Source organism: Ascaphus truei, chromosome 6 (assembly GCF_040206685.1).
Source record: "Ascaphus truei isolate aAscTru1 chromosome 6, aAscTru1.hap1, whole genome shotgun sequence".
Taxonomy (NCBI): domain Eukaryota; kingdom Metazoa; phylum Chordata; class Amphibia; order Anura; family Ascaphidae; genus Ascaphus; species Ascaphus truei.
This window is the reverse complement of record NC_134488.1, coordinates 84,800,817-84,827,127: the sequence shown is the minus strand read 5'-3', so window position 1 is coordinate 84,827,127 and position 26,311 is coordinate 84,800,817. Positions and strand designations below refer to the sequence as shown.

The 26,311-nt window shown below is 40.3% G+C and overlaps 1 protein-coding gene across 1 annotated transcript in view; it reads right to left on the bottom strand.

The window, feature by feature from the left end:
- Nucleotides 1-26,311, bottom strand: part of ESPN (espin) — a 200,939-nt gene that overhangs the window by 89,251 nt on the left and 85,377 nt on the right. Inside the window, exons 6-7 of the mRNA XM_075604978.1 lie at nucleotides 7,162-7,381; nucleotides 5,134-5,405 (exon numbers count right to left, since the gene is read on the bottom strand). Of these exons, the coding sequence (XP_075461093.1) occupies nucleotides 5,134-5,405; nucleotides 7,162-7,381 (492 nt within the window). The remainder of the gene's footprint in view (nucleotides 1-5,133; nucleotides 5,406-7,161; nucleotides 7,382-26,311) is intronic.

The window sequence follows — 26,311 nt, the reverse complement described above, 5'->3', positions numbered from 1 at the left end:
CTTCATACGGTATGAGTGGAAACATGCTAAGACACGTCTCATCTACTTGGCATCAGACATTTGCCTTTATCCCAAAGGTTCCAAAGAAAGTGTCTGCAGCGCACAGCAAGAGAGAGAGGCAGGTCTGACAAAAAATGATTACTTTATTGGGAAGCCGTTAAAATCGAGGGTAGCAGCCCTTCTACGCGTTTCGTGCATGTTGTGCACTTTAACAAGAAGTTCTTGATAAAGTGCACAACCTGAACGAAACGCGTAGAAGGGCTGCTACCCTCGATTTTAACGGCTTCCCAATAAAGTAATCATTTTTTGTCAGACCTGCCTCTCTCTCTTGCTGTGTGCTGCACACACTTGCTTTGGAACCCTTGGACTTTGGATACAGCTGCACACCTAAGGAAGACTGCTGGGGGACTATGTGAATACTCATACCTAAGGGTCAACTTAATGAGGAGGGGTGGGGTAATCACTTGCCCACCCCCTACCTTCAGGGTGCTATAGAGCCTTTTTTATTAGGTTTAGAGTGTGACAGGAATAATTGTTTAATGGTTAATACCCAGCGTGTTTTTCTTTTTTATGAATGGACTATACTATGGAAAAATAGGACCAGGCATTTGAGCATCACTTCTCCCTTACATGTATGTTTATCTCAAAGTAAACTTTCTCTACACATCCCATGATGGGCAGTGGGTGATGAGACTTTAAAAAAAGTTATGGTACTGTATTTTATTTAAAAAAAAACAATTATTAAACATGAGGGCAATTCTTTAGACCTTAATTTTAGAAAGATGTATACATTTATGTTAGAAAAAACCCCAGATAGAATGCTTTTAAAAGAAACATGATTTTCTTTAAACAGATAAAGTAGAAATGCATATTTGGAAATAAAAAAGTAGTGGTCTTTATATTATAGGACTCCTGAGAATACACCTTTCATAAGAAATGTTCTCTAGAGCTCATGGTGAGTTGTCAATAAGATGACAACAATATGACATATAACAGGGGTGACCAACTCCAGCCTTCAAGCCTTCCCCTTACCCCCAACAGGTCAGTTTTTCATGATATACCAGCTTCAGCACAGATGGCTCAATCAGAGTCTCAGTCAAAGACAGTGCTGAAGCAGGGACTGATTGAGCCACCTGTGTTGAAGCAGGGATATCCTGAAAACCTGACCTGTAGGGGGGTCTTGATGACTGCAGTTGAGCACCCCTGACATAAAACATGGCTCGTCTTTACATACCCCTTACAGTTCAGACTCGTACAGTTCAGACTTTTATGCACTGTGTGAAAGTCACATGTGAATAAATAATTCTATTGCTAACGTGCATTAAATGAAACAAGTTTCCCATATCAATAACACTTGTATATTGATAACTCTGTGCAGACAGCAACCCAAAGCAGATCTTTCTATGATCAATCATTAACAACCCACATATCTTAGTTCAATGCTCCAGAGGGCACAGGTTAGCAGAATGAAAAAAAAAACCCCAAAAAAAAAAACAATGTCTCGTTTTGCCTTAGGGCCGTTCTATACTGTGTGCGGCCGCGCGTGTGCACGTGCCGCATGCTTTTCATGTGTATGCTGTGAGTGAAGGTACTGTGTGTGTATATATGTGTGTATATGTGTATGTGTGTGTGAATGTGTGTGTAGAGATTAGATTGTGAGTTATGTACTAAATAATATTTTTTAAATTAAAAAAAATGCTGTAATAAAAATAATTTGTATTTATTTAACTTTGACACATACACACAAATATACACACATACACACATACACTCATACATAGTGTACATTACAGCGCCGGTAGCGGCGCAAAATCATTCATTTCCTCATCTTCTCCCTCGTTGCTCCACTTCAAACTCCCTGCTGTGCGCGCGCGGCCCTATTATAGAATGGCTGCTATCCTCAGCCAACTAAAACTGCCGCGCGCGCACAGCGCCTTAGAAATACATTCACTTGCACAAAGACCAGCACTATAAAGAACTGTTTGCTTTGCATATACTCTTGTGTATTGTATTTAACAGGAAGTGGATTTTAAAACTACACACAGCACACTATAACCAGCATCTACAAGCAATGTTGTATTTTAAACACATATGAAAACAGTGAAGTAGCATTATTTAATAATATTGCTTTATTACTCTGGTGACTTTTGAACTGGAAATGAATCTCCTATCAGCTCTTCCTTTGTAAAATTGCCAGAGGTTCACATTTCGGAGAAACTAGACACTTGTGTATTTATTTTCTACCAACGCTATCTGTAGCACACCATGGCGTTAAATGCTATGATGCTGCAGGTCGCATGTGGGGGGGCGGGGGGGAGGTTCTCACATTGAGCCAGTGTTTTATTTATTTTTTAAAAACTCTAAAATAATTGAGACACAAAACAAAGATGATTCATAATTGAAACATTGTAAGACCACATGCTGCAAAATACATCTGTTCTGTGCTAGCAACGCACTGAACACAAAATAACGATTCTCTCAGAGATCTGAGTCTATCTTACTTTCTTTCCATCTACAAAGAGGTACTTTGCTAAGCAAGAGCCCACCTTAAATAATTGAAACAGCTTCCTGTTCTCATTTTTCTAGCGTTAGACAAACCCGAACCAGTTATACAAACACAATTAGGTATTTGTTGCTTGTAGAACATCAAATGCTACTAACATTTTATATTCTATTTTTTTTTATATAATAAAATAATCCTAAATACCTGGCTGTTCCTGGAGAGGCCCAATTAAACAGATTATAACCCCAGCCATCACATTTCCAGCTCACAGACTGTGTATGGGGCACCTTTGCCAAGAGAACATAAAAGATCTATTGTCCTTATTGTTACGATGTTTACCCAGTGGCTATCATAATGAAAAGAAACATTGGGTACCATTTATCTCCGCAAGAAAAGCTTTGTTTGATGAAGACAAAACAAAACAGCAGTAAAATAATTAAAGGACTACATTGCAATTTAAATCGCCTATTACAAAAACATATATATTCCATATATCTGGTCCCTAATGTGTTACAGGTCAATCTACAGTACCATTTAAACAGTTATTAATAGTGAAGTTGTGTAAGTTTAGGGTTTTGCAGCTAAGCTTAAAGTAGTTGTTACATCTGCTCAACCAAATAGTTTGCAATCACTTTTATTCTTTCATATGACATGGCAACATGGGACGTGGTTCAGTGGTTCACTTGCTGGAGCATCTCCCATGTCTGTGAAGGCAATATGTGTTGAGTAAGGCATGTGCTCCTCTTCCACAGACTGAATGCCACCCCCTACAAGTGATTTGTATATATGAACCAGCTGCCTCCACCCCCCCAGGAATATGCACGGGCTCTACCCCCTCCCCCTCTTCCCCCTCCTGGGGGCCCTACCTGTGGAGCAGGGTGTGCAGGACCTTACCCAGTGGCACAGGTGGGCCAACCAGGCGACCTGATTGCAGAAGTTGGGCCCCACTGAGAAAGGTCCTGAGGGGGATGGCAACATTGATGTATTAACAAATACTTTGTGATTTTCCCATAATAAAAGGATGTGCTTGCTGCATTTGTTTTTACGTTTCCATGACCTTGCAATGGTGATTTTTTTGAGAGCACCCCATTTTTGTTTGATTTTTGTTTAGTTGTGAGTGCCTTCCCCTTCTGTTATATATATATATATATATATATATATATATATATATATATATATATATATATATATATATATATATACTGTAAATATTCCTGTATATTCATTTGCATGTCTTAGACAGGTCTGCAACACTGTCTTTCACCATTATCACCCAGCACACAGCACTTCCACTGCAGCAAGGGATTCTGGGAAATGACATGCAAATGAGCACACAGTGCCACCTTTTATCTCATGCTCACATTACATGAGCAACCCTTAGCCAATGCATGCTGCTTTAAACACAGCTTTTAAGCAAGGGCTTGGGAGATGCAAAGTCAGTTAACCCACTCACAGACATGTTTCAACCTTGATGGGTATCATCAGTGTGAGGTTGGCTGCTGACATTTGCTCAGATGAGATTAAAGAGTATTAAGGTTGAAACATGACTGTGAGTGGGTTAACTGACTTTGCATCTCCCAAGCCCTTGCTTAAAAGCTGTGTTTAAAGCAGCATGCATTGGCTAAGGGTTGCTCATGTAATGTGAGCATGAGATAAAAGGTGGCACTGTGTGCTCCTTTGCATGTCATTTCACAGAATCCCTTGCTGCAGTGGAAGTGCTGTGTGCTGGGTGATAATGGTGAAAGACAGGGTTGCAGACCTGTCCAAGACATGCAAATGAATATACAGGAATATTTACAGTTGCTTTACTGTGGAGGGTTTTAGTCACTTTTTTACCCACCATAACCTTAATAAATGTGGTGATTATATATATATATATATATATATATATATATATATATATATATATATATATATTTAACATCAAATTATTGGTTAGACCTTTGTTAATAGTATAAAAGTAATAAATTACCAATTTATTTCAATTATGTCAGCTGAAAAACATACTGTACACAATATTTCAGCATTACTCAATGAGACACAAAAGAATCACCCAAGACTCCATGAACACAGGCTTAAAATCAATTCCCTACTAAATGAAACCCACAATGTCATGTTCCATCTTGCAATGATGTAATTAATAACTTGGCTAACTGAAGTTACCAGAGAATTGAAACATTACAGGACAGCTAAAAGTGCCTTGTGCAGGCCATTCACCGCCTCACTGAAATACCGAAGAACAGAAATATCACGGTAACACTTGTCTGATGAAGAGGATATGGCCTAATGCTTAAGGCCCCTTGTATTATAAAACAAAGTTTGTTTTTCCCTTAGGCTGAAAACTCCTCCCATTGTTATATGACATTGTATGTTACTTTCAACAATTACACCACAAAGTAATTAGGTGTTCAAATAAACTTATTTCAAGGCCTAATGGTTTTATGGCTTGCGATGCACAGCTTATGATTTCTAAGGATAAGTGAATATAATACAATAGTCTGCTTTGATTGTCTGTGTTAATACAAAACAATATTTTAGGAGGAGGGACAGAAACACAGAACCAAGATGTTTGCATTTTTGAGAAAAACTAGCCTATTTTCTACTTTTGAAATGATCTCTTGATTCAATACCTCACTGTCAATGTGACGAAGATTGTTCTTAGCTTGTACGTAGACTTCTGATGTGTGGTGTCCCTCGGGGGGGCTTGGCGCTGGATAACATGGAGGGGGAGGAAGTTTAGAATCCGATGCGGGTAGTGGAGGTGGTGGAAAAGCAGGCGGAGGCGGAGGAGGAGGTGGTGGAATGGCTGGGTTCTCGCCTTTCTTGTTGCCACTTGGGCCTACTTCTGGATTCAGCATGTCCATGTATGCCTGCATGTCAGTGATTGCAGTTTCAGGAGGTCCTAAGAAGAAGCACTGTAGTATTAAGGAATTATTTGCATATTTAAAAAAAAAAAAAAAAAAAAAAAAAGGGTTTTAATCAATAATTAGGCTTTCTTCAATCATTTTATTCTACATAATAAATATCAGATTCATTGGGTGCAGACAGTACATCATTCATTGCTTCAACCATTTTATTCAACACAAGAAATACTTAAAGGCTCATTAGGTGTAGACAGTACATCTAAATATAATACCTTTAAATAGCAAGAAAGCATTTGCATAAGTACACTGTGGAAGTGCCTTTTCCAGAAAGAACAAAAAAGTATCAACTGATGACAAAGCATTTATCATTAAAAAAACAAAACAGTTCTAATAGCCCAGAAGATTTCTGTTGTTTGCATTCAACATTTTCTTCCTTTAAAAGACAAAAATGAGTTTGTCCTAAATGAAACAAAATGCAAAGCCTAGAAGATAGATGATTGGACGTGCACTGTTCTCCAAGGTGTGCAGTGCGGAAGTGTGTGCTCAGCATAGCATTCAGTCTGTCTATAAAATGGTTATAAAACATTTAAGTTTAGGGATGACCTTAGTTGTCATGATCTATATATTCTCCACATACATAGCTATATCTCATATCATTGTTCCATTTATCTCAAGTTCATATAAAGACAGGAAGGAGATTGGCCTCTCAGTAACCTCAAGCATATGTCTACATCTTTATCTGGGAAATACTCTATATTAATATGATATGTATCATTCATATGCATTACATAAAACGTATCATACTGAATCGATTTGTAATCTTATTGTACATAAAAGTGTAGAAGTACTAAATATACACAGAAATAACTGTGTCCTGGATTTGTTACCTTGCTCGCCTCTGATTGTAGAACAGTTAAGTACTCTCTGAGGTGCCTTATTACCATGGTACTGTAACAAAGGACTTTTGCTAGAGCATATAAATAAAATGTTTCAATTAAAATACACATTACATGAAATGACTACAACATATGTTACTGATCAGGAAAGAAAAAATATGTGTAACCATTTAAGCCTACAGAAGAGCACCGTGACTTCAGATGTTAATTCTCAGTGGAAAAAACATTCTCATTCATTTTCAAAATGACACTGACCTCATTAGAGACATTTCCTGAAAGATCACCACCTAGTGGTCCAAGGACATATTGTTCTACAAAATACATTATGAGATTCAGCATAATAAACACAAACAATTATAAAGGTAAAAACCTCCCCTGTAACTATTCTTAGAAACACCAGTGTTTGTGAAGAAATAATGACCACAAATCATTTTTTCACATTCTAATAAAATAAATGCTTATTCTAGTTTACAGAAATAACATTCCAGGCATTTTATTTATATAACTTGTTTTACTTTGCCCGACTGCAAAGCAGTGGAAGACAAGCGAAGCTTCTCTTCAGAAAATTGAGCACAACTGTGTTCTTTTTAAAGTTCTGGTCCTGGGTTCCTAGACGCTCTCTCTGTCTTTCTGAAGTACAGAAAAATGTTCTAATTGAAATTAAAATTCCAGGGCTCCCTCCGTCCACAGGAAGGATACAATGGGCATTCCTACTGGGACCTATTAAGTTGTTGCTTGATCCTGAATGTACATTTAGATCTGTTTACCCCTTATCACCATCCTATCATTAACCAATGATGGTGATACAATACCTTTCATTAGCTTAGACAAATGTAACATTTTATGTTATTTAACCGGTCATAAGAATGAGGAAGCATAAAAATGGAACAGTACTTACTTGGTCCAAGACCTATATGTTGGTTATTCTTCTTTTCTCCCACACTAGATTGGCTAGAGTTACAGGAGTCATAGTTGGACAGGGTACTGGAAGGAGAACCAATATCAAAATGGGCTGGCTGTGTTGACATTGTAGTGTTCGGAGAAGACATGCCCGAATCTGGCTGCTTCAATTCCACATCTGCAGATGGATTGCGGGACAGGACTCGGTGTTCCACACTCTAGAAGTCACACAACATTTTTTTTTCAAAATAGGAACACAATTCATTGGCCTCATGTGATGAGCTATATACAGTATAATTATGCAGCTCACACTTTGTATCATGCTAAAATGTTGACATGGCTTTAACCCATTAGCTACCTGAGGGGGCAGCAGCCTTATGGTCCAAAATGTTGCCAGCTCATTTAGCAGCCAAACAACAAAGATATTTTGCAGGCTACACTTCTTTAATGAATTAGTCCAGTTGTGCTCAACTCCAGTCTTCAAGACCTACCAACAGGTCAGGTTTTCCAGATAGTAGAGATGAAAGGTAAATGGTGCTCCCAATTTCATGTATGCTCTGTGTGAAAATGACACCTTAAGTGTCCAGAGTGCTGTATAAATGTCCATAAAGGATTAGGCCATATGCAAAGTGACCCAAGGGAGAATAAGACCTAATGGTGTCCACCTGACAACCACAATACATGGCCCTTGATGATTTCTTCCCAGGTAATAGGTGTATTGGGACAGGGACTTGACTCTTGCTTTTTACTATGCCTGTCTACGTTCAATAAAAGCTGTTTTTTTACAACGTAACCAGTTTCAGCTGCACTTCCTTCATCCGGAACGCATGACACAGCGTTTGACACGCAGTGCACCGCCATCATCCCTCCCACGCCAGGAGGAAGTTTTGTATAATTGAAATTAGCTCTATTCTCCAATTCAAATTGGTATTTTCAATTTTGTGGATTTATTGTTTACTCATAATATTACGAGTAATCCCTACTATTGTGCACAATGAACATACAAGATATTGCACAGCAAGAACCCACTGAAACTACCAGTGCAAATTATGTTTTTAACTACTTTGACCAGAGTATTAGGTCTAAAAAGGACCAAAGGGATTTTGATAGTCAATTGGATGTTGAAAGTGGAGATGTGTCCGACCTTCATGATTGTTTTTCATGGCTGGAGAAATTGCTTATTGTTTATACGAGACTCTGGTGGGATTTAATAACACTTGAGAATTATACTGTCAAAACGGATCCCCAGAGGACTTGGGTGCCCATGCTCTAAGCGTTCATAAAAAAAATTGCCGGCTATTTAAATCGCCAGTTTTTTGATCGTTGCTATCATGGTATTCAGAAAGCCTCGATTACCTGTGATAGCTAAGATCCCAAAACGGGCGTGTTGATCGCCACTCTGAAAAGGCCTTACCCTCGGATTTCTTTCAGCTGCAGAGAGAGTAAGCCGCCTCTCCCTGCGTAAATCTCGCTAATGTTTTTTAATATACATTTTATTACTAGTGTAGATGAGCAGGGGGTCTCCAGAGCAGAAACGCGTTGATTTGAGGTCCGGGGACCCCCTGCTTCCCGGGATACAGGCCCCGTTATAGGGTGCTGGTATCTCCTATGTATTTTATTCCCACGGTTACGTGACGCGGGACATTTAAATGCATAGGAGGTACCGGCACCTGATAACGGGTCCGGTATCTCAGGAAGCAGGGGGTCCACAGACCACAAATCAATGCGGTTCTGCTCCGGAGACCCCCTGCTCATACACTAGTATTAAAATGTATATTAAGATAGCTGCTACCCACAATAAACATTAAACACACAACAACACTAATATCCACCTCCTCTACCCCCACATGATTGATACCAGAGGCCGTGGGAGTCCAGGGGTCCTCGGATTTTCTCCGCAGTTGTCTGGGGCCCTCGGGTGGTCCCTGCCGGTGTCTGGGGGCCCTCGGTTGGTCCCCGCTGGCCTGTGGTACCAATCCGGTGGCAACATTTTTTGTGCTATGCATTTAAATAAATACACTCCCCTCCCCCCCCCCAACACAAACAGTACAGTAATAGGCAAAATAATTATTATCCAGATATGGATAATGGGTCATTGCCCATTATTAAATAAAACATTAGCCAGCCAGCATAAATAAAGTAAATAAATCTTTCTACTTACCCCTGCCATTATGGGCAGGGCATCTTCACCAACATACTGGAGGTCCATGTCCTCCAATGCCAGCAAGAATACAAGAAAAAAACACAATCTAATGGCCCCTAACCCCTTAATCACCTTACCGTTAATAACTGATATCGTAATTAAGGGGTTATCCCCCGTCCCCCACTAAACACCCGGGAGGCCTAACTACCTACCCCGGGACAACTGTACCCACCCTGTACCCATTGATTGTCATAGTGGTACATCATACCCATAAAATATGGGCATGATAAGCCACTATAGCAGCCAATGGTCACCCTAATCGAAAAAACATGAAGGCCAATAATACACAATAATAAAATATATTCACAAGCACCTAAACACCACAACAATAAAAGAACTAAAAAGCCTAATAGTAAGCCACAACAAAAAGATTTATCTATCTCCAAAACATCACAATAATAAAAAATCTGTTATTCCAAAACATAAAAATACAATTCAATGAACACCTAGCCAAGCGAATTATTCAAGAAATAAAACCACTAGCCAAACAAACAAGCAATTCAATACATAAAAGCACAAGCCAACCAATCAATTAATTAATTTAAACCACTAGCCAACAAATCAATTAATTAATAAAACCACTAGCCAACACATCAATTAAAACCAGTAGCCAACAAAAGAAATAATTAATTAAAAACGCTTAACAATCGGAAAATGAAATATAAACAAGCCATCCAAATTGCAAACAATTTAAGCCAAACAATAAACAGAAAAAGAAAAAACAACAATCAACAGAAAAAATAGCATTTGCCAAAAAATGCATTTGCTGTGACTGTAATTACCTGTATCCTGGTCAAAGATTAATACATTATCAGTCAATGGGCAATCACAAAAATAAAATTTAAAAAATACAATTAAAAAACCTGTTTTGAATTGATTGTAATTTTTTCTTTTTCTTTTTATTGTTTGGATTCAATTGTTTGGAATTTGGATGGCTTGTTTTTAGTACATTTTAGGATTGGTTAGCGTTTTAAATTAATTAATTGTTTTGTTGGCTACTGGTTTGAATTAATTAATTGTTTTGTTGGCTAGTGTTTCAAATTAATGAATTATTTTGTTTGTTAGTGTTTTTATTTATTTAATTGGTTGGCTAGTGCTTTTATTTATTTAATTGGTTGGCTAGTGCTTTTATTTCTTGAATTGGGGTGTTTAGGTGCTTGTGTATATCTTTTATTATAGTGTATTTTTGGCCTTCATGCTTTTTTATTAGGGTGACCATTGACTGCTTTAGTGGCTTATCATACCATATTATATGGGTATGAGGTACCACTATGCCAATCAATGGGTAGAGGGTGGGTATAGTGGTCCCAGGGTGGGTGGTTAGGGCTCCCGGGTGGATAGAAGGGGAGGGTGGGTTAGTCCCTTAATTACTATAGTGGCTATTAACCGCAAAGGTGGTTAAGGGGTTAGGGGCCATTAGATTGTATTTTTTCCTGTATTCTTGCTGGAATTGGAGGACATGGACCTGGAGTATGGTGATGAGGACGCCCTTCATAATGGCAGGGGTAAGTAGAAAGGTTTATTTACTTTATTTATGCTGGCTGCTAATATTTTATTTTTTAATGGGCAAATGAGCTATTATCTATATCTGGATAATAGTTATTTTGCCCATTACTGTACTGTATGTGTTGGGATGTGGGAGGGGGTGTATTTATTTCAATGAATTGGAAAAAAATTTGGGCCACGGGATTGGTAACGCAGGCCAGCGGGGACCACCCGCGGGCCCACAGACACCCACGGGGACAACTTGAAGATCTCCAGTCACCCGCGGCCTCTGTTATCAATCATGTGGGGGCAGAGGAGGTGGGAATTAGGGTTTATTGAGGGCAGTGGGGGTGGGTTTATTGAGGGCAGCGGTAGCGGGATTGGATAACCCCTTCATTGCCTCAGCGGTTACCCGCCAAGGTAATGAAGTTGACTGTAAAAGCATTTTTAATGTATGGGATTCATGCCGGGGGTCTCCGGTGCTCATATCAATGTATATCAGCTCCGGAGACCCCGGCATCAATCCAATGCAGGAAAAAAGATTTTTTTTTCCTGTCCCGTCTTGCCGCCTCTCAGACGATTCTCACCAGCCTCATGCCAACTTTTCCTGGCGTGAGGATTTTGGGAGAAACTCGCCATTCTAGAGCCGCGATTAGCCTCAATAGGCCTCGATAAGCTAATCGAAGCTACTAGAATTGCACGAGTTTCAGAACCTGCTGTTAAGTATCTTATCGCCACTCAATCAGTGATTTTGTTTTGAAGGCTCAAAATGTTGGCGATTCATTCTTTTATTGCCCACTTATCGAGGCTTACTGAATAACAGTAGGCATTTTGGCTAATAAGTGCTCGATAAGTGGCTTATGAACATTTATAGCATAGGCCCCTTAGAGTAAAAAATTCACCCACATTTGGATTTACTGAACCAGAATTCAATTTAAATTGGAAACAGATTATTGATGACGACTCGTTTAGACTGATTGAGTTGATTGTTAATTCCAAAACAAAAGAAAAAATGACCGTAGACAAAGAAGCCAAAGGTTTGCAGTTGAAATGATCAAAATATTCCAAAATGGAAGGGTTACAGGAATGTGACCGTATCTTAGCTAAATCCATAAAAAACCTGGAAAAGGGAATTATGGGAAAAAACAGGCCAAATTTCAACGGGATAGGCTTGATTACGTGCGTAATCAAGTCTATGCCTGGGAGAAGATCACTCAACCCAGAAGGGGGAGCAGAGGGCCACAGTCAGGTCACTCTACACCCATTAATAAATCTGGGAATAATTTGTTGTCTCAATCTATCTTAAAGAAGACACCACCAAATAACCCACAGAGTGCAGAATCTGACGTATCAGACACAGATACACTTGGCCATTCAGTTTCATTTTTTAATGCTCGTGAGGACAATCACCAGCCCTATTCCCAGCAGGACAGATCTAACGGTCAATGTACTTCTTGGGGCAGAGGACATAAGGATCGGGGGTGGTAGATCTCGGGACGGACATTATTCTGATACATCAAATAGTCGATTGTCAAAAAAACGAAAGGGGACCAGACGGGGCAACAAGAGATCGAAGCAAAGGGGTTCCAATGAAGCGAAAAAAGATCTTTTAAAAGATGAATGTGGGGATATAAATATTTCTAATGTTGAATTATCCAGTGATGAATTATCACTACTTAATAAAGGGTTAAAATTTGCACCTGATACCACGTTTCAGGTATTCAATACAGTAGTTGATCTTCATAAATTTGTAAGAAAATGTACTTTAAAGAAATGTTATAGCAACAAAGATGGAAGGATATCTAATACTGCTTTTCTTGCAGACTATGATGATGGTTCCACAGGGTGACATTTCGGCCCTACGGGATCTTAAATTGAATAGATCCCCTGTAATGAAAAATGCTGATAAGGTAGGGGCGACTGTCGTAGTGCAGCATAGGGATTATCACAAGGAGGCCTTGTGCCAACTGGGTGATACTTGTTCCTACTGTAGGCTGTACTGCAGTCAGACCCTACCCTGAGGTTTCAGAGAGAACTGAGGGAGCTCCTTGATGAGGGCTCCATGCTTGGAGTTCTTAATGAAAATGACATTGAATTTATATATTGACACTACACTTAACATCCAAACAGACAGTTATCGCAAACCTAATTTTCACAACACTTTTCTTCGGGCGAGCAGCTACCACCCAAAAGCCCTACGTAGGGGCATACCAAAAGGACAGTTTATGCGCCTTAGGCGCAACTGTTCAACAGAGCAGGACTATGATATTCAGGCTACGGATCTTTATGATTGTAGAGGGAGAGGGGGTTGGCCCGGTATTAAAGGGGTTGCACCCCATATGGCCACCCCCTGACCTCACCAGGGAGGCAATGGGTTAACTGGACTGCGGTCAAGGAATGTGGTTTACACCTTGTCATGTCATGAAAAATGTATGTTCCCCTGTTCCCATGTTTCATTATAATCCTGTATTTTAATATTTTAAAGTGCATTTCTGTATCTCCAGTTCTGGAGGTCGCAGAGAGTTGATATTTGGCCAATGTGTGGAGTCACTGTAGGCATTAAGAACTGGCAAATTTCGACCAACTGAGCCCACCAGAATGGAACTTATTAATAAGTGTATATGTATGGTATTTTGGATCTGCCCTGAAAATGCAGACTCCATCTGCTATGCTAATAGGTCATGAAGGGCAGCCGGCTGATTGAGCCTAAGCACTGTGATCAAAAGTTAACTGCCTGATTGTTTACACTAAGTACTAATCAACAGATCAAGTACTAATCAACAGACTCTGCCACTTTAATTGTTACCTGAGGGTGGAGAATCATCAAACTGGAGTGGTTTTTAAGTGTTATGTCTACACCTACAAACAATGCAGATACTTCATTTGGTAAACTGGTCGTCGCCCCTGATTTAATTATGGGGCTACCCATAGAGTCCCAGTACACATGGGCTAATTAGCTGGGGGGCATGGGTTAATCTGTGTCTCCACGTTAGGGATTGGATACAGAATTGTTCACCAATAGTCTATTCAATGTTAAGAATAGGGTTACACAGGTATATAAACTATGTCAACCCTACAGTTTTGAGTTGTGCTTCTGATTCCACCTGGGATGTCACCGGATTGCTGAAGAATTGCTAGCTGATACTTCTCCATTCCCCAACCCTAAGTAAGTGTTACCTTCTTGTCTGTAAATTGTACTATATTGCTGTGTTCACCTTTTTAAGGAATAAATTATATTTTATTATATCTAAGCCTCGTTCAGTTCAACCCAGATATTTGGTGTTCATTATATCTTGTCATAAGCTACCGTGACAATGATAGATTCCTTAAACAAGTGTACAATAAATTAGATCTTGATAAATCCATCCAGGAGGTCTCCACTATGGACAGAGTGTGTTTGCTGAAGTGGTCTCCCAAGAAACCGATAACAAATGAATCCCCCTTATTCGTTACTTCCTATAGTGCCCAAACGGAGCAAATTAGTTCAATTTTCAAGAAACATTGGGAGTACTTTCTCTTGATCCTGTTCTTAAACCACTTATTTCCTCAGGACCTAACATAGTCTTTAGAAGAGCCATAACAGTGGCTAATTCTCTATCCCCTAGTATCTTCACATCAGGAGTTGAGAACAGATCTAACCTCCCTAAGGAGTCCTGCAAGTGCAATAAATGCAAGTGTCAAGGGTTGATCTATGGCTGGTGTGGATCCCAGTGGCAGGAACTGCAGGGAGCGTGGTCGGAGTCACAAGCAGAGGTCGGAGGCAGGCGGCAGATTGCGTGGTCGAGGTCACCAGCAGAGGTCAGAAGCAGGCGGCAGATAGCGTGGTCAAGGTCACAAGCAGAGGTCGGTAGTGAGGAGACAGAAGCAGGACAACAGCAATAGCAGCAGCAAACACAGGAACCTAGCACAAGCTGGAGGAACCAGTATAAACAGGCACTGACAGACAGGAAGGGGAAGTTTATATATGCAGGCTGAGAGTTAGAGCACAGGTGCAGAGGTGTCAGGTTTTAGGGTCTGGAATGTTTCTTGAGAGTTAGCAGAGCAGCAGCAGTCCCGGTGGAGAAGCATGGGTACTGCAGGCTACAACATGACAGAAAGATTTGCATTAGAATGAACTCCTCTGACACCTTTATCTCTACAGTGACACACAAGTCCACGAAATCCACACGTTTATTAACGGTAACTCATAATTCATTATTTACTTAGTAACGTGTGGATGTGGACAACAATATGTGGGCAGCACCACGAGGTACCTTAAAATCAGGATGATGGAGCACTTTCTGCTTATCCTGAAAAGGGTTCTAAATCCCCCTGTCCCAAAGCACTTCTCTGGTTGCCCTAGAGGAGGTACTGAGAACCTCAGGTTCCAGGGTATTCAGTTTACCCTCCCCTTACCCAGAGGAGGTAATGGAACAAAAATTCTAGATCAGCGTTAAGCATTTTGGATGTTTACGCTGAGAACAAGAACACCCCATGGGATAAATATAGACTGGGACCTTACTCATTTTTGTTAGTCAAGGTGTATTTTCATTTTTATTGCACTGTGCTATTTTCTTCCCTCCTTTCTTCTTCTTGCTTTTTTCTTTCTTCTTTTTCTTGGTTTTTTTCATACTTTTGTCCCCCTCCCCCTGTCTTTTTCTTCTATTTCAATTTGATATTGGCATATAGTAGTTATCGCATTTCCTTTATAGGATTTAATTTACCTATTATACTTTAATATTATTTTATTTTATTATTACTTGCTAATAAGTGCGCTATTATTTAAACTGGTTTTCTGTTTCCGTCAATAGTGGGTTTGATTGGATTTTAAGCACAACATGTAGGTTGTGTGATGATTTGCAAGCAATAATTATGTGTTTAGTTTTTTTTAATTATTATCCTTATATTTGGATTTGACTTTCTCTATTTTAAGTCATCTATACAGATATGATTCTTTGGAATGTTTTCCTTTTTGCAATTAAATTCATGTTTTGCAGATAATTATGGTTTGCTTCTCAACCCAATGTTCTGTTTTTGTGCTATATATCTTTTAGGTATCTTATATGTGTTTAATATAAAATTCTAATACTCAAATTATAATAGTTATATAGTCCTTGGTTTATTTATAAGGATTATGTACTGTTTCTCAAAATTGATACCCTTTTAGGTGAAAGAGAGGGGTACATTATATCACTGATTGGATTTGAGTCAATACGTATTTTGGTATAATAATGGCTTAAAGAAAATCATCTTTTTTTTTTATATACAATTTTACTTTATGTATGTTAATATGATAGTGTGTTATTGTGTTAGTGCAAATTGGTTCTTTTTCTTTTGCCATTCTGGTCATCATTCTTTAATACCCATGCATATTATTTCTATCAGCGCTATATAAAGTTTTTAAGTTATGTCTTTTATACTTCTATGTTTGTTGTTATTGCATTTTGTCCGTTTAAGGACTGAGTAAAGCTTTTTTTGTTTTATTTTATTGTCAGCTGGCACTCAGGGCCTATGGGGTTGGCAGTGAAACCTGCTTTTGGGTCGTGCGGTGATGACGTCACTCCTGGCAATGAGTGGCGTGAAAAAAACATCTTTAAAAGTGTTTGTATTTGTTTTGTAGCCCACACCTTGATAAAGTCCATACGGATGAAACGCGTAGGTGCATTTCTTCACCTCCATTATGAGCTACAGTATACTCAATAAATTCTCATTCATATCTGGAGTTACCCTGGAATCATTTATTTTTTTCACCCTTGCTGTGCTCCTGCTTCTAAACTGAATCCTCTCAGGTTTTCCAGATAGCCCAGCTGCAGCACAGGGGGCTCCTCAGTGGCTCAGACTAATTATTCATTGTTCATGCATTATTCAAGGCAAAGAGTGTAATATCAGAAACATGTTCAATGTATGAAATACATTTGTCCCATATAAAAAAAATCTTGAATTAGTTAACTTCAGACACAAATGTAGAGCATGCATCTTGTCTTCAACTGAGATTGCACAGAATCCAATGGAAAAGTATACTATTGCATTACACAAATGTGAATGTAGTGACATTACACATAACTATTTTGTATTAAGGTTTATAATTCTAAAGGATTACAGAATTAAAGCAGCAATACTACATTTGCCATATACATGGCAATGTATATGTCTACATTCTTGCCTAAGCTGGCAATTGTTTGGTCCTCCTGTTAAATCTGTCAAAATCCTGATTGTGTGACAAACATAATGGCTGCTTCAGTCAGTGTAACTCAGCAGTTATAATGTGACCTTATATTACTAATGTAGCCCAGTCTCCTGGGACTACTGATTTCCTGGCCTCATAACAATGTAAGTCCACTGTAATAGGTGGGAAGTGTTAGCAGTAGACTATGCTGAGTATGTTATATCAGGGGGGCGCAATTTTTTTCCCTGCGCCCCCCCCGCCGGCGGTTCCCCTCTCTCTGCCCTCCCCCCCCCCTTCTCCCCCCGCTTACCTCGGCTCCGGCGTCGGTGGCATGACGTCATGTTGCCATAGCAACATGATGTCACATGACCTTGCAGCGTCATTTGATGCCGTGTTGCCATAGCGACGCGTCTAAGAAGCCACCGGAGCCAAGGTAAGTCAGGTTTACAGAGGCCCTGCAGCTCCCCCGGCACTTAATTTAAGTGCCTTTGGGAAGCGCGTGGGGCCTCTGTAAACCCCGCACCACCCGCAGTCAGTCTCGCATCCCCCCCTGGGGGTCGCACCCCCCAGTTTGCGCATCGCTGTGTTATATTGTTCATTGTACATGTTCAATAAAGTTCAAGACTAGCCTGTGTTTGTAAGGGGGTCTATGACAGTGAATAGGCCGGTTTACAAGCCACTCCCCAAGGAAGGAGGGGGGTTCTTCTTTATAGTGTAGAGTAGTTAGTGGGTGTAGTTGTTCTGGGATAGTTTTCAGAGTGTGCAGACACTGAAGAGAGTTCTCCTGCTAGAGGCGTGTGCTGAGGCCTTGTCCCATAGGGGATAGGGTACTAATGATATGTGATCCAGTGCATGTATCTTGCTGTTCAATAAACCTCAGTCATACCAACACCTGGCGTAGTATTTGAAGCATGGCTATAGATCAAAGAAGAAGTGTTCATGGGTGCATCCTGAAGCCTCAGGATCCTCTTGGACTGTAGGTGCTGACCACTAAAGAATCACAGTAAGCCTGTCCTGATGTCCTCCCCACAACATCACAGAGATTTCCTGCCTACCTTTACCACTCAGGTATGAAACAGCAGCCACAGAATAAACCAGTAGCAGCTTATTCAAAGAGGGTGGGGGAAAGAGGGCTACACTAAGATAACATTATCTATTGTTACAGTTTACGGCTCAAACTGCTGGGTACATTGGCTACAAATTATTACTAACAGGAAAGTGCTGTAAATATCTTGCACTGCTTGGAAGGTGGGCTAAAATCTGCTATAGAAATCAAAGGATGCTTAAAAACACATTAAAAATGGCATTAAGAGTTTAATTTAAAAAAATACAGTATTATCTAATACTACAGAACTGATTTATTTGAAGAAAAAAAAACCCCAACCATATAAGATTTCACATGTTTTGTAGTTGTAATAGAATCCAGAATAAATACATTTTGAAATCTAAATTGCAACTTGAAACGCAAAACTCATATTTTGTTTACATTGTTAGTAGTATAATATGCAACTGATAGGACTAGTTTTAAGAGTTTATGGTCCTACAATCAACATCATCTTTGTATACGATGCCCATTGGTTACCATAAACCCTTCAACGTTTCTTTATCTGACTGAGGCTCTTTGATTCCTAGCAACCCAATTAAGTCAATTACACATTGCTTGCTACAGACTCCTCACTGCGCAGGTAAATCTTTCTAGATCATTCAAGCACGATAAGCTAAACATAAAACAAAATGCTTACATTGCCCATGTTTATTGTCAATGCAGGAAGAGTCGAAGATTTGTTCTTAATTTCCTTCTAGTTGTAGGGCTACGAGCACCGAGCACCGTAAGAGAAATCCTCGTCCGTCTCACAGAGGAAAAATAAAGAGCCACACACGCTAAAGCTCAGCTCTGTCCCATAGGACCAATAAAACTGTATCATGTCTTCAGAGAGTTACTGTCGCAATAATGACTTTTGCTGTTAAGGGTAACACCATTGCATTACCAGCTGGCAGACAGATATAGATTCCAGCAAAGTGATTTTTTTTTTCAGCCACAAAAGTATATCATAAGGATACTGTAGCTTTACCAGCAAACCATATGAATAATTGACAATCAGAATGGAAACATATCAAATGACATATTCATTAAAAAAAAATGAAACATTATTAAAAATGATTTGCACAATGGTAACTATATATCATTATCCTTGCTCTTTTTTTGGTATATTTTGGGCAGATGTTTTACTTATACCCTACCTATAGATCAAAAGACAAAAAGCCCCAGCGCTACATCTAACTTGACATTTTATATAATTAAATACTTAACTGTTTATCTTTCTTAAGCAAGGGTCATTTAGTTCAATTCTTTGGCCAAAGTACCTACAATCACTTCACGGTATGGCCCATCTGTAGGTCCTAACACTGCTGTTACAGTAGATGTTTTGTTATTTTATGTCAGATGTAGTGCACCTCCCTCTCTTTTTTCTTTCTCAATTTCCCCTCTCCTTTTTATGTTTTCCATCTGATAATAAATATATGATTAAAAATTTAAAAATAAAATGAAATATTACAGCAATCGCTTTGTTACGATTGCATTAACATGGGTTTTATCCTAATATATGAATCATGTAAATCTCTTTTGTGAGAGAACAAGTGGCACAACATGATGATAAACATGTACATTCACAGGATTATATCGCTGTGTGATTTAAATTATAAATAGGGATGGTCGAAGAGCATTGAAATGTATGGCTTATGTCTCTGGTTCATTGGTGGGCTGCATGCGGCCTGTGGGAGTTTCACCTGTGACCAGGGTCGCCGACAGGGGGGGGGGGAGAGCTGGGACAAGTGTCCTGGGCCCAGTGGCTGTGGGCAGGGCCGTCTTAACAGCATTATAAGCCCCCAGGCAAAGCAGTGCGCTGGGCCCTGCCAACTCTCCGCTACAAGTCGTAATTTTTCTCCTTCTACCGAGTTAGCAGGAGATTTGAATGTTGAGGCGGGTGATCGAAAAATTAGTGTTAAATTCTGGTCTGTGCATAGATTAGCATGGGGCCCCTATGCTCGTGGGGCCCTCGGGCAACTGCCTAGCGTGCCCATGCGTTAAGACGGCACTGGTTTCGGGGGGCTGGCGGCTGGACAAAGCAGTTGGGCCTGACTTCTCTCATTGCCACTGGGCCCTGGTTTTCCCCATCTGCGGGTCTCTCTCACTGACACTAACACTGTCCCACGCCGAGCCTGTGACGGTGGCAAGTGCCGAGCCTCTCAGACGTCGACACGCACGAAGCAAGCTGGGCCCGGCGGCTGTAAGTTGGGCCCGGCGGCTGTAAGTTGGGCCTGACCTCTGGCCAGGCCCGGCTGCCGGTCCTCTCACCACTGGGCCCCGGCTCTCCCCAGCTGCGAGCCTCCTTCACTCTGTCCCACGCGAGCTGCTGACGGGCGCCGGGCCTCTCTGATGCGCAAGCTGGCCTCAGATAGGGGGGCCCGGCACGCACCAGCAGCTTGCCGTGGGACAGAGTGAGGGAGGCTCACAGCTGGGGAGAGCCGTATAAAGTGAGAGTGGGATAATTGATGGAGTGGGGAAGACAGTAAGAGGAGAGATTGAAAAATAAAGGGAGTAAGAGTGAGTCAGCTGGGAGAGAAATACATGCAGTGGGGGATGGACTAAGTGAGCGTGAGAGGAGTGAGGGGGAGTGAGACAGAGGGGGGGAAATAGTGGGGGTTCGTGAGCTGTGAAAGGGGGGGCTCACAAGACCACCGACATTGAGGGAGGACCCCGGTCGTAACTAGTCCTGGAAATCTTTCTGCGGCCCTGGATGGCGTGTAGTATGTATTTGGGGGGTGAGCATTTGTATGTATTTGGGGGGGGGGGGTTGTATGTATTTGGTATGTGTTTTTTATTTTATTTAGGGGCTGGTGGGGGTCTTGTATGTATTTTGGGAGTGGAGGGGTCTGTATGTATTTTGGGGGTGGAGGGGTTTATATGTATTTGGGGGATGGGGGTTGTATGCATGGGGGATTGTATGTGTTTAGCATGTGTTTTTGTATTTCGGGGGGTAGTGGGGGTTTTGTATGTATTTGGGGTGGAGGGTTTTTATGTATTGGGATGGGGGCAATTATTGTGGCTGGGATTGTGTGTGTGGCCAGGGGGGGGAGGGAATGAATGTGTGGAGGAGGTATTGAGGAAACAGGATTGGGTGAGAATTGGGTAATTGATGAAGGGGGGAGAGTGAGGAAGAGAGGGGGTCAAACTTAGACGGGGAGAGAGAAATAAATGGAAAGAGGGGGGAAATAGAAAAGGTTGCTCGCGAGGTGTGAAATGGGGTGGCTCGCAAGACTGCCAATACGGAGTGGGGGGGGGGCGGTCATTTCTCTAGTCTTGGGCCCAGGGAAATCTGTCAGTGGCCCCGACTGTGACCTCAACCTCTGCCACTTTCAATAATCCTAAGGGAGTGGGGTATTTGCTGTTCTGTGACTACCTCTTGGGGCACCCAAAGGGTTAAAAGTGTTATGTCCTGATTCTAAATAAGCAAAAAAAGTGGGGCTCAGTTTTCTAACTAGGGTTTCAGGTTTTTTTTTTTGTGTGCTGACTTTGATGATAATTGTGTACCGATAGTGAATTAATTCTGCAGCAGAAAAGCTCATCAATTACCTTCAAATATGTATAAGGCAAAATAAAATGTAAAGTAAGCAAATTAACATTCACAAATAAAATGAGTTACGTACATGCTTTGCTAGGTTATTATACTAGTTCCCTGGAAAACCAGCTGTGCAAAGTTTAATTTGCTCTCTATTAGGCTGCAAGAAAAAGTCATATCTAACCGGGTCACCTGCAACAAAAGAGAGAAACAGAAATAGTTCATTAGGCAAGAGTGCCCTAGAAACGGATTCCCACTATATGCAGAAGGGGTTTAGCTCAATTCACTCTATATTCAGTTAAAATTGCCTTTACTTTTAATTACACAGTTTAATGAAGCGCCATTTTTTTTGTACAAATGTCCTTTATCCTAAACACTTACTCAATTCTGAAATACTCCAGCAATGTTTGGAGAAATATTGAAGTTAAAGGCGCAATTGACCCCAAATCAACATGGAGTTAAACACAGAGCAGAAGTCTGGTTATATTTTGTGTCAGTGTATAGTGCAGTCCGGTTATATTCCGTGTCAGTGTAAAGTGCAATCTGGTTATATACACTGACACAGAATACGTGGGAGGAGAGGGTGTCACGTATGGGAGGGAGTAATGAGGGTAACACATGGGGGAGAGAGGTCACACATGGGTCAGAGTGAATGACACATGAGCCAGGAGTGATTTATGAGGGGAAGTGGATGAGGGGGGGAGCGACAGTATGGGGCAGTAGATAACAGCGGAGAGCAGTGTGTTACAAGGGGGCGGCGGGGGCGATGAGTGACTGGAGGTGACATGAGAGGGCAGTGGGTGAAAGCCCTTACCATCTCCTCCGTGCTTACTTGCTACAGCATTCTCCATCCCTCCTCAGCTGGTGCTCTCACTCCCTCGCCAATGCTGTTGCCTCTATATGTGGCTATGCACCAATCAGGGGCCGGATTGTTTAGGCAGTAATTTAGAATTTTAGACAAAGCCTTGCCCACTAAGGCCCTGCCCTGGCTATGCCCCAAGCAATATAGCCAAAATAATAATAATAACAACTTTATTTCATATAGCACTTTTCTCCCAATGGGACTCAAAGCGCTTCACAATTACAGTATAACATGCGGTACGCAGTCCGTAGGAATTTTTACAGAGACAGTCCTTGCCCAGATGACTTTACAATCTATGTTTTTTGGTGCCCGAGGCAGGGAGCTGACACCGGGAATTGAACCAGGTTCCCCTGCTTCAAACTCAGTGTAATTGTTTACAGTCGGTGTCTTTATTCACGGTTTGCTAGTATTCTAGTTCCTCTGCAAAGTCCAACATGCAAAACCAGGCAGGAAAATTTGCACATTTTCTCTTGCAACCTCAAGGCTGGCAAGATTGGCCCACTAGATGAAATATTTTAGCTTTGTTGGGCAAGATTTCCTCATTCAATTAGTTTAAATACCTTCATCATGCAATTGTCTAACTTTTCTCTGTACTGTCTACCTAATTATGTACCTTACTACAAACATCACTGGGCAATACTGCCCTGGGTGGAGGAGCTGAAGGGCCTTTCACCCAGCCAGGGCACTAGTGGCCAGTAATGCTCTTTTCTATGTGGATTATTACTATAATAGTTTAAATATATGTGCTTGTATGGCTTTTTTCTATTATTTATTTAAAAACATAAGTCCCTGCTCTGTAGAAATTACAATCTAATATTGGTGGCACAGGGAGATATAATTAATTACCCAAGCTCACAAGGAGCTGACACTGACATTTGAACCACACCCCCACTAACTAAATGACTTGATTAGAATTACATGTCAAAAATAATTTCAAAAGGTCAGTTTCCTCTTCATCCCAAATAATAAGTATGTCATCTATGAAACGGCCATAGTAGAACAGGCTCGCCTCCCATGGGTTGTTAGTCCAGATGTTACTGCTTCCCAACAACCCATAAACTATTTGGCATAGCTGGGGGTGAACTTGGTCCCCATGGCTATTCCACAGATCTGTAAATAAAATAAATCATCATACGAAAAATAAAGATGTAATAAATTATATACTACCCAATATAAACAAATGCTGGGAATGAGGTGATACACTATCTACATCCAAGAAGTGCTGAATGGCCTTAACTCCTTTGATGTAATTGAAACTGAAATTGAGGCATTACAGGAGTCACTTAAATTTAGGGTGGATAGTGGCAAATATAGAAATGTAGATGGCAACACTAACAAGGGAGTAGAACAATTTGAAAAATAATTTGTTTCAAGAACAAAGAATAAATATGGGAGAGATATGTTTGAATATACCATCAATAAAGTCAGAAATTGGACAACACAGCCCACTTGACCGCCTAACTATAATCAAGGTAATAATATCAAAAACTATCATCATGACTACTCTAAAAAAAAACCTGTCTTTAACAGATCTGACACTATTGATAATCCCAAAGATAAAATTGCAATTGACAGATTTGTTAAATATGATTTTATCTCAAAGAACAGATTTTCAATACTCACTGATAGTGATATTGACAGTCCAGGGAGTAATTCTGATAAACAAAACACCTGGAATTTAGTGACCATACCTAAATCATCTACTAATTATGATCCAAATACTTTTTTAGAGAGAACAGATAGGAAGGAGTTGTCAAACTATCGGATTGTCAAACTATCAATCCATTTCAAACAAAATGGAGAGAAAAAAGGAGCGCCTCCCAAGACGAGGAATTCGAGCTGGAAGGTCGATTCAGAGGAAAAATGCCAATTTGGAAAGTGAGACCGCTAATAGTATAGCCACAATGGGATTTTCAATCAGCTACATTAACTGCTGATCAAATCCTGCTGTTAAATAAAGATTATTCTTGCCCCATTGTATTAGATCTATTTGTAGATCTGAACTAAATCAGAAAAATGTCACATTACAGGCTTTTTCTTTTACAAAAGAAGAAATCAGGTTATCAAATAATGGCTAAAGCTGATTTGGGCTCTCTATTAAGAGAATCTGATCCATTAGATTCACAGATTTCATGTATTGTATTGTATGTCTTTATTTATATAGCGCCAAAAGTGTACTCAGCGCTTCACAAAGAATACAGTACAGGGAATTAAAATGATACAATAAGTGCAGCAAAATCAGACAATAGGAAAGGAAATCCCTGCCCCGAAGAGCTTACAATCTAAGAGGTATGGTGGGAGACTTACAGAGACAGCAGGTGAAGGAATAAGTGCTGTGTATGGCAGTGCTTGGCCACAATGGGTGGTAGGAGTGGCCGAGTGTGGGACAGTAACCATGAGTGCAGGCTGTTGGGATGCTTAACTTGTGGGGTGAGTTTTAAGGTTAGTCAGTATTAAATCAGAAGGTTAACACCATTTACAGGGGAGGAAATGGCAGGCTGCATGGGTGATATCAGGTGTGTGTCTTGGTTCAGGCTTAGGGTAGATCCCCAGCAGCAGGAAGGAGAAGATAGAGGGTGTGAATAGAGGATTTATGTTGGTGCTTTATATTGAGGGGTAAAGAAGTTGTTGGGAGAGAGGTGTATAAATAATGTTCAGTTGATACTGTCACTTATGAACATCAGTATTCTTTGGATAATGGTTCTGACCAAAGTAATTCATTTGTACACTCAACTTTTCAACCTAAGTCCCCTTTTAACCCCTAACACTCTAAAGGACAATTGGGTCTCATTAGCTGAAAATAATGCATTAAAATTCTGGTGACTCCTTAGTTCCCAATCTAGTAAAAAAAAAAAACGAAGAGAGGGAACTGGTGCTTTAAATATTGTGTCTTTCCTTTTTCTGTGGCAGTAAGGAGTCAAATTATATTATGTATGTATATCAGCAATATTATACAAAGATAGACGTATGAGAATGAGAATAAATGAGAATGCAGATCAAATAATATGTGACTAATTGAATACCTTCTAGTACCAAAGAAAGTCATGTTACAAAGACTTTCATATATCCACCGCTGCAAACAGGACCTGTCAGTGGACTAATGCCTGTTCCTTTTTACTCACATGGTAATGGGTGTGGCTCTGGCTCATTACTCACATTACCCTTTACTCACAATGATCTGGCAAGGTAGTCATATTATCACACAGAGAAGTATCTCTTAAAGGAGCAATCCAAGCCATTGTTTTGTTTTACAAAGTTTTTTATTTATTATTTTTACTGGGGACAGAAGCAGGGGTCTCCAGAGCTGAACCCCATATATTTCAGCTCCGGGGACCTCCTTCCCAAAATAGAGACCTTCAAGGCCAATAGGAAGTTGCACCGGATGACATCACGGCCTCCTATTGGCCCGCAGGGTGTGGGAGCTTTTAAAGGCAGCCATTACGTGATCCCTGGTAGCCGAGCAGAGCGGCTACCAGCACTCCCTATGTTAACATTTTTTAAATAAAATTGCAAATACAAATTGACAGTTTATTTACTTATTTATAAGAACATTTATAGAGCGCCCTTATCCAGGACCTGGATTGCCACTTTAAAGAAACCACATACATTTTAATTATGTTAAGTACAGATGTCTTCACATGTCCAACCATCCTGTTTTTAAAGAGGAAGTGGATTTTATCCAGTATGAATACATATTACTAATGTTTACTTGTCCATCCTCAAATTATGGAGTACTACAGTGGTGATCAGAGAAATTAGCCCCTTGCAAAAATCTGAGGATTTTTCAATGGAAGTTCAATGGAAATGTGCTCCAAAGTCAATGGAAATTCAAGT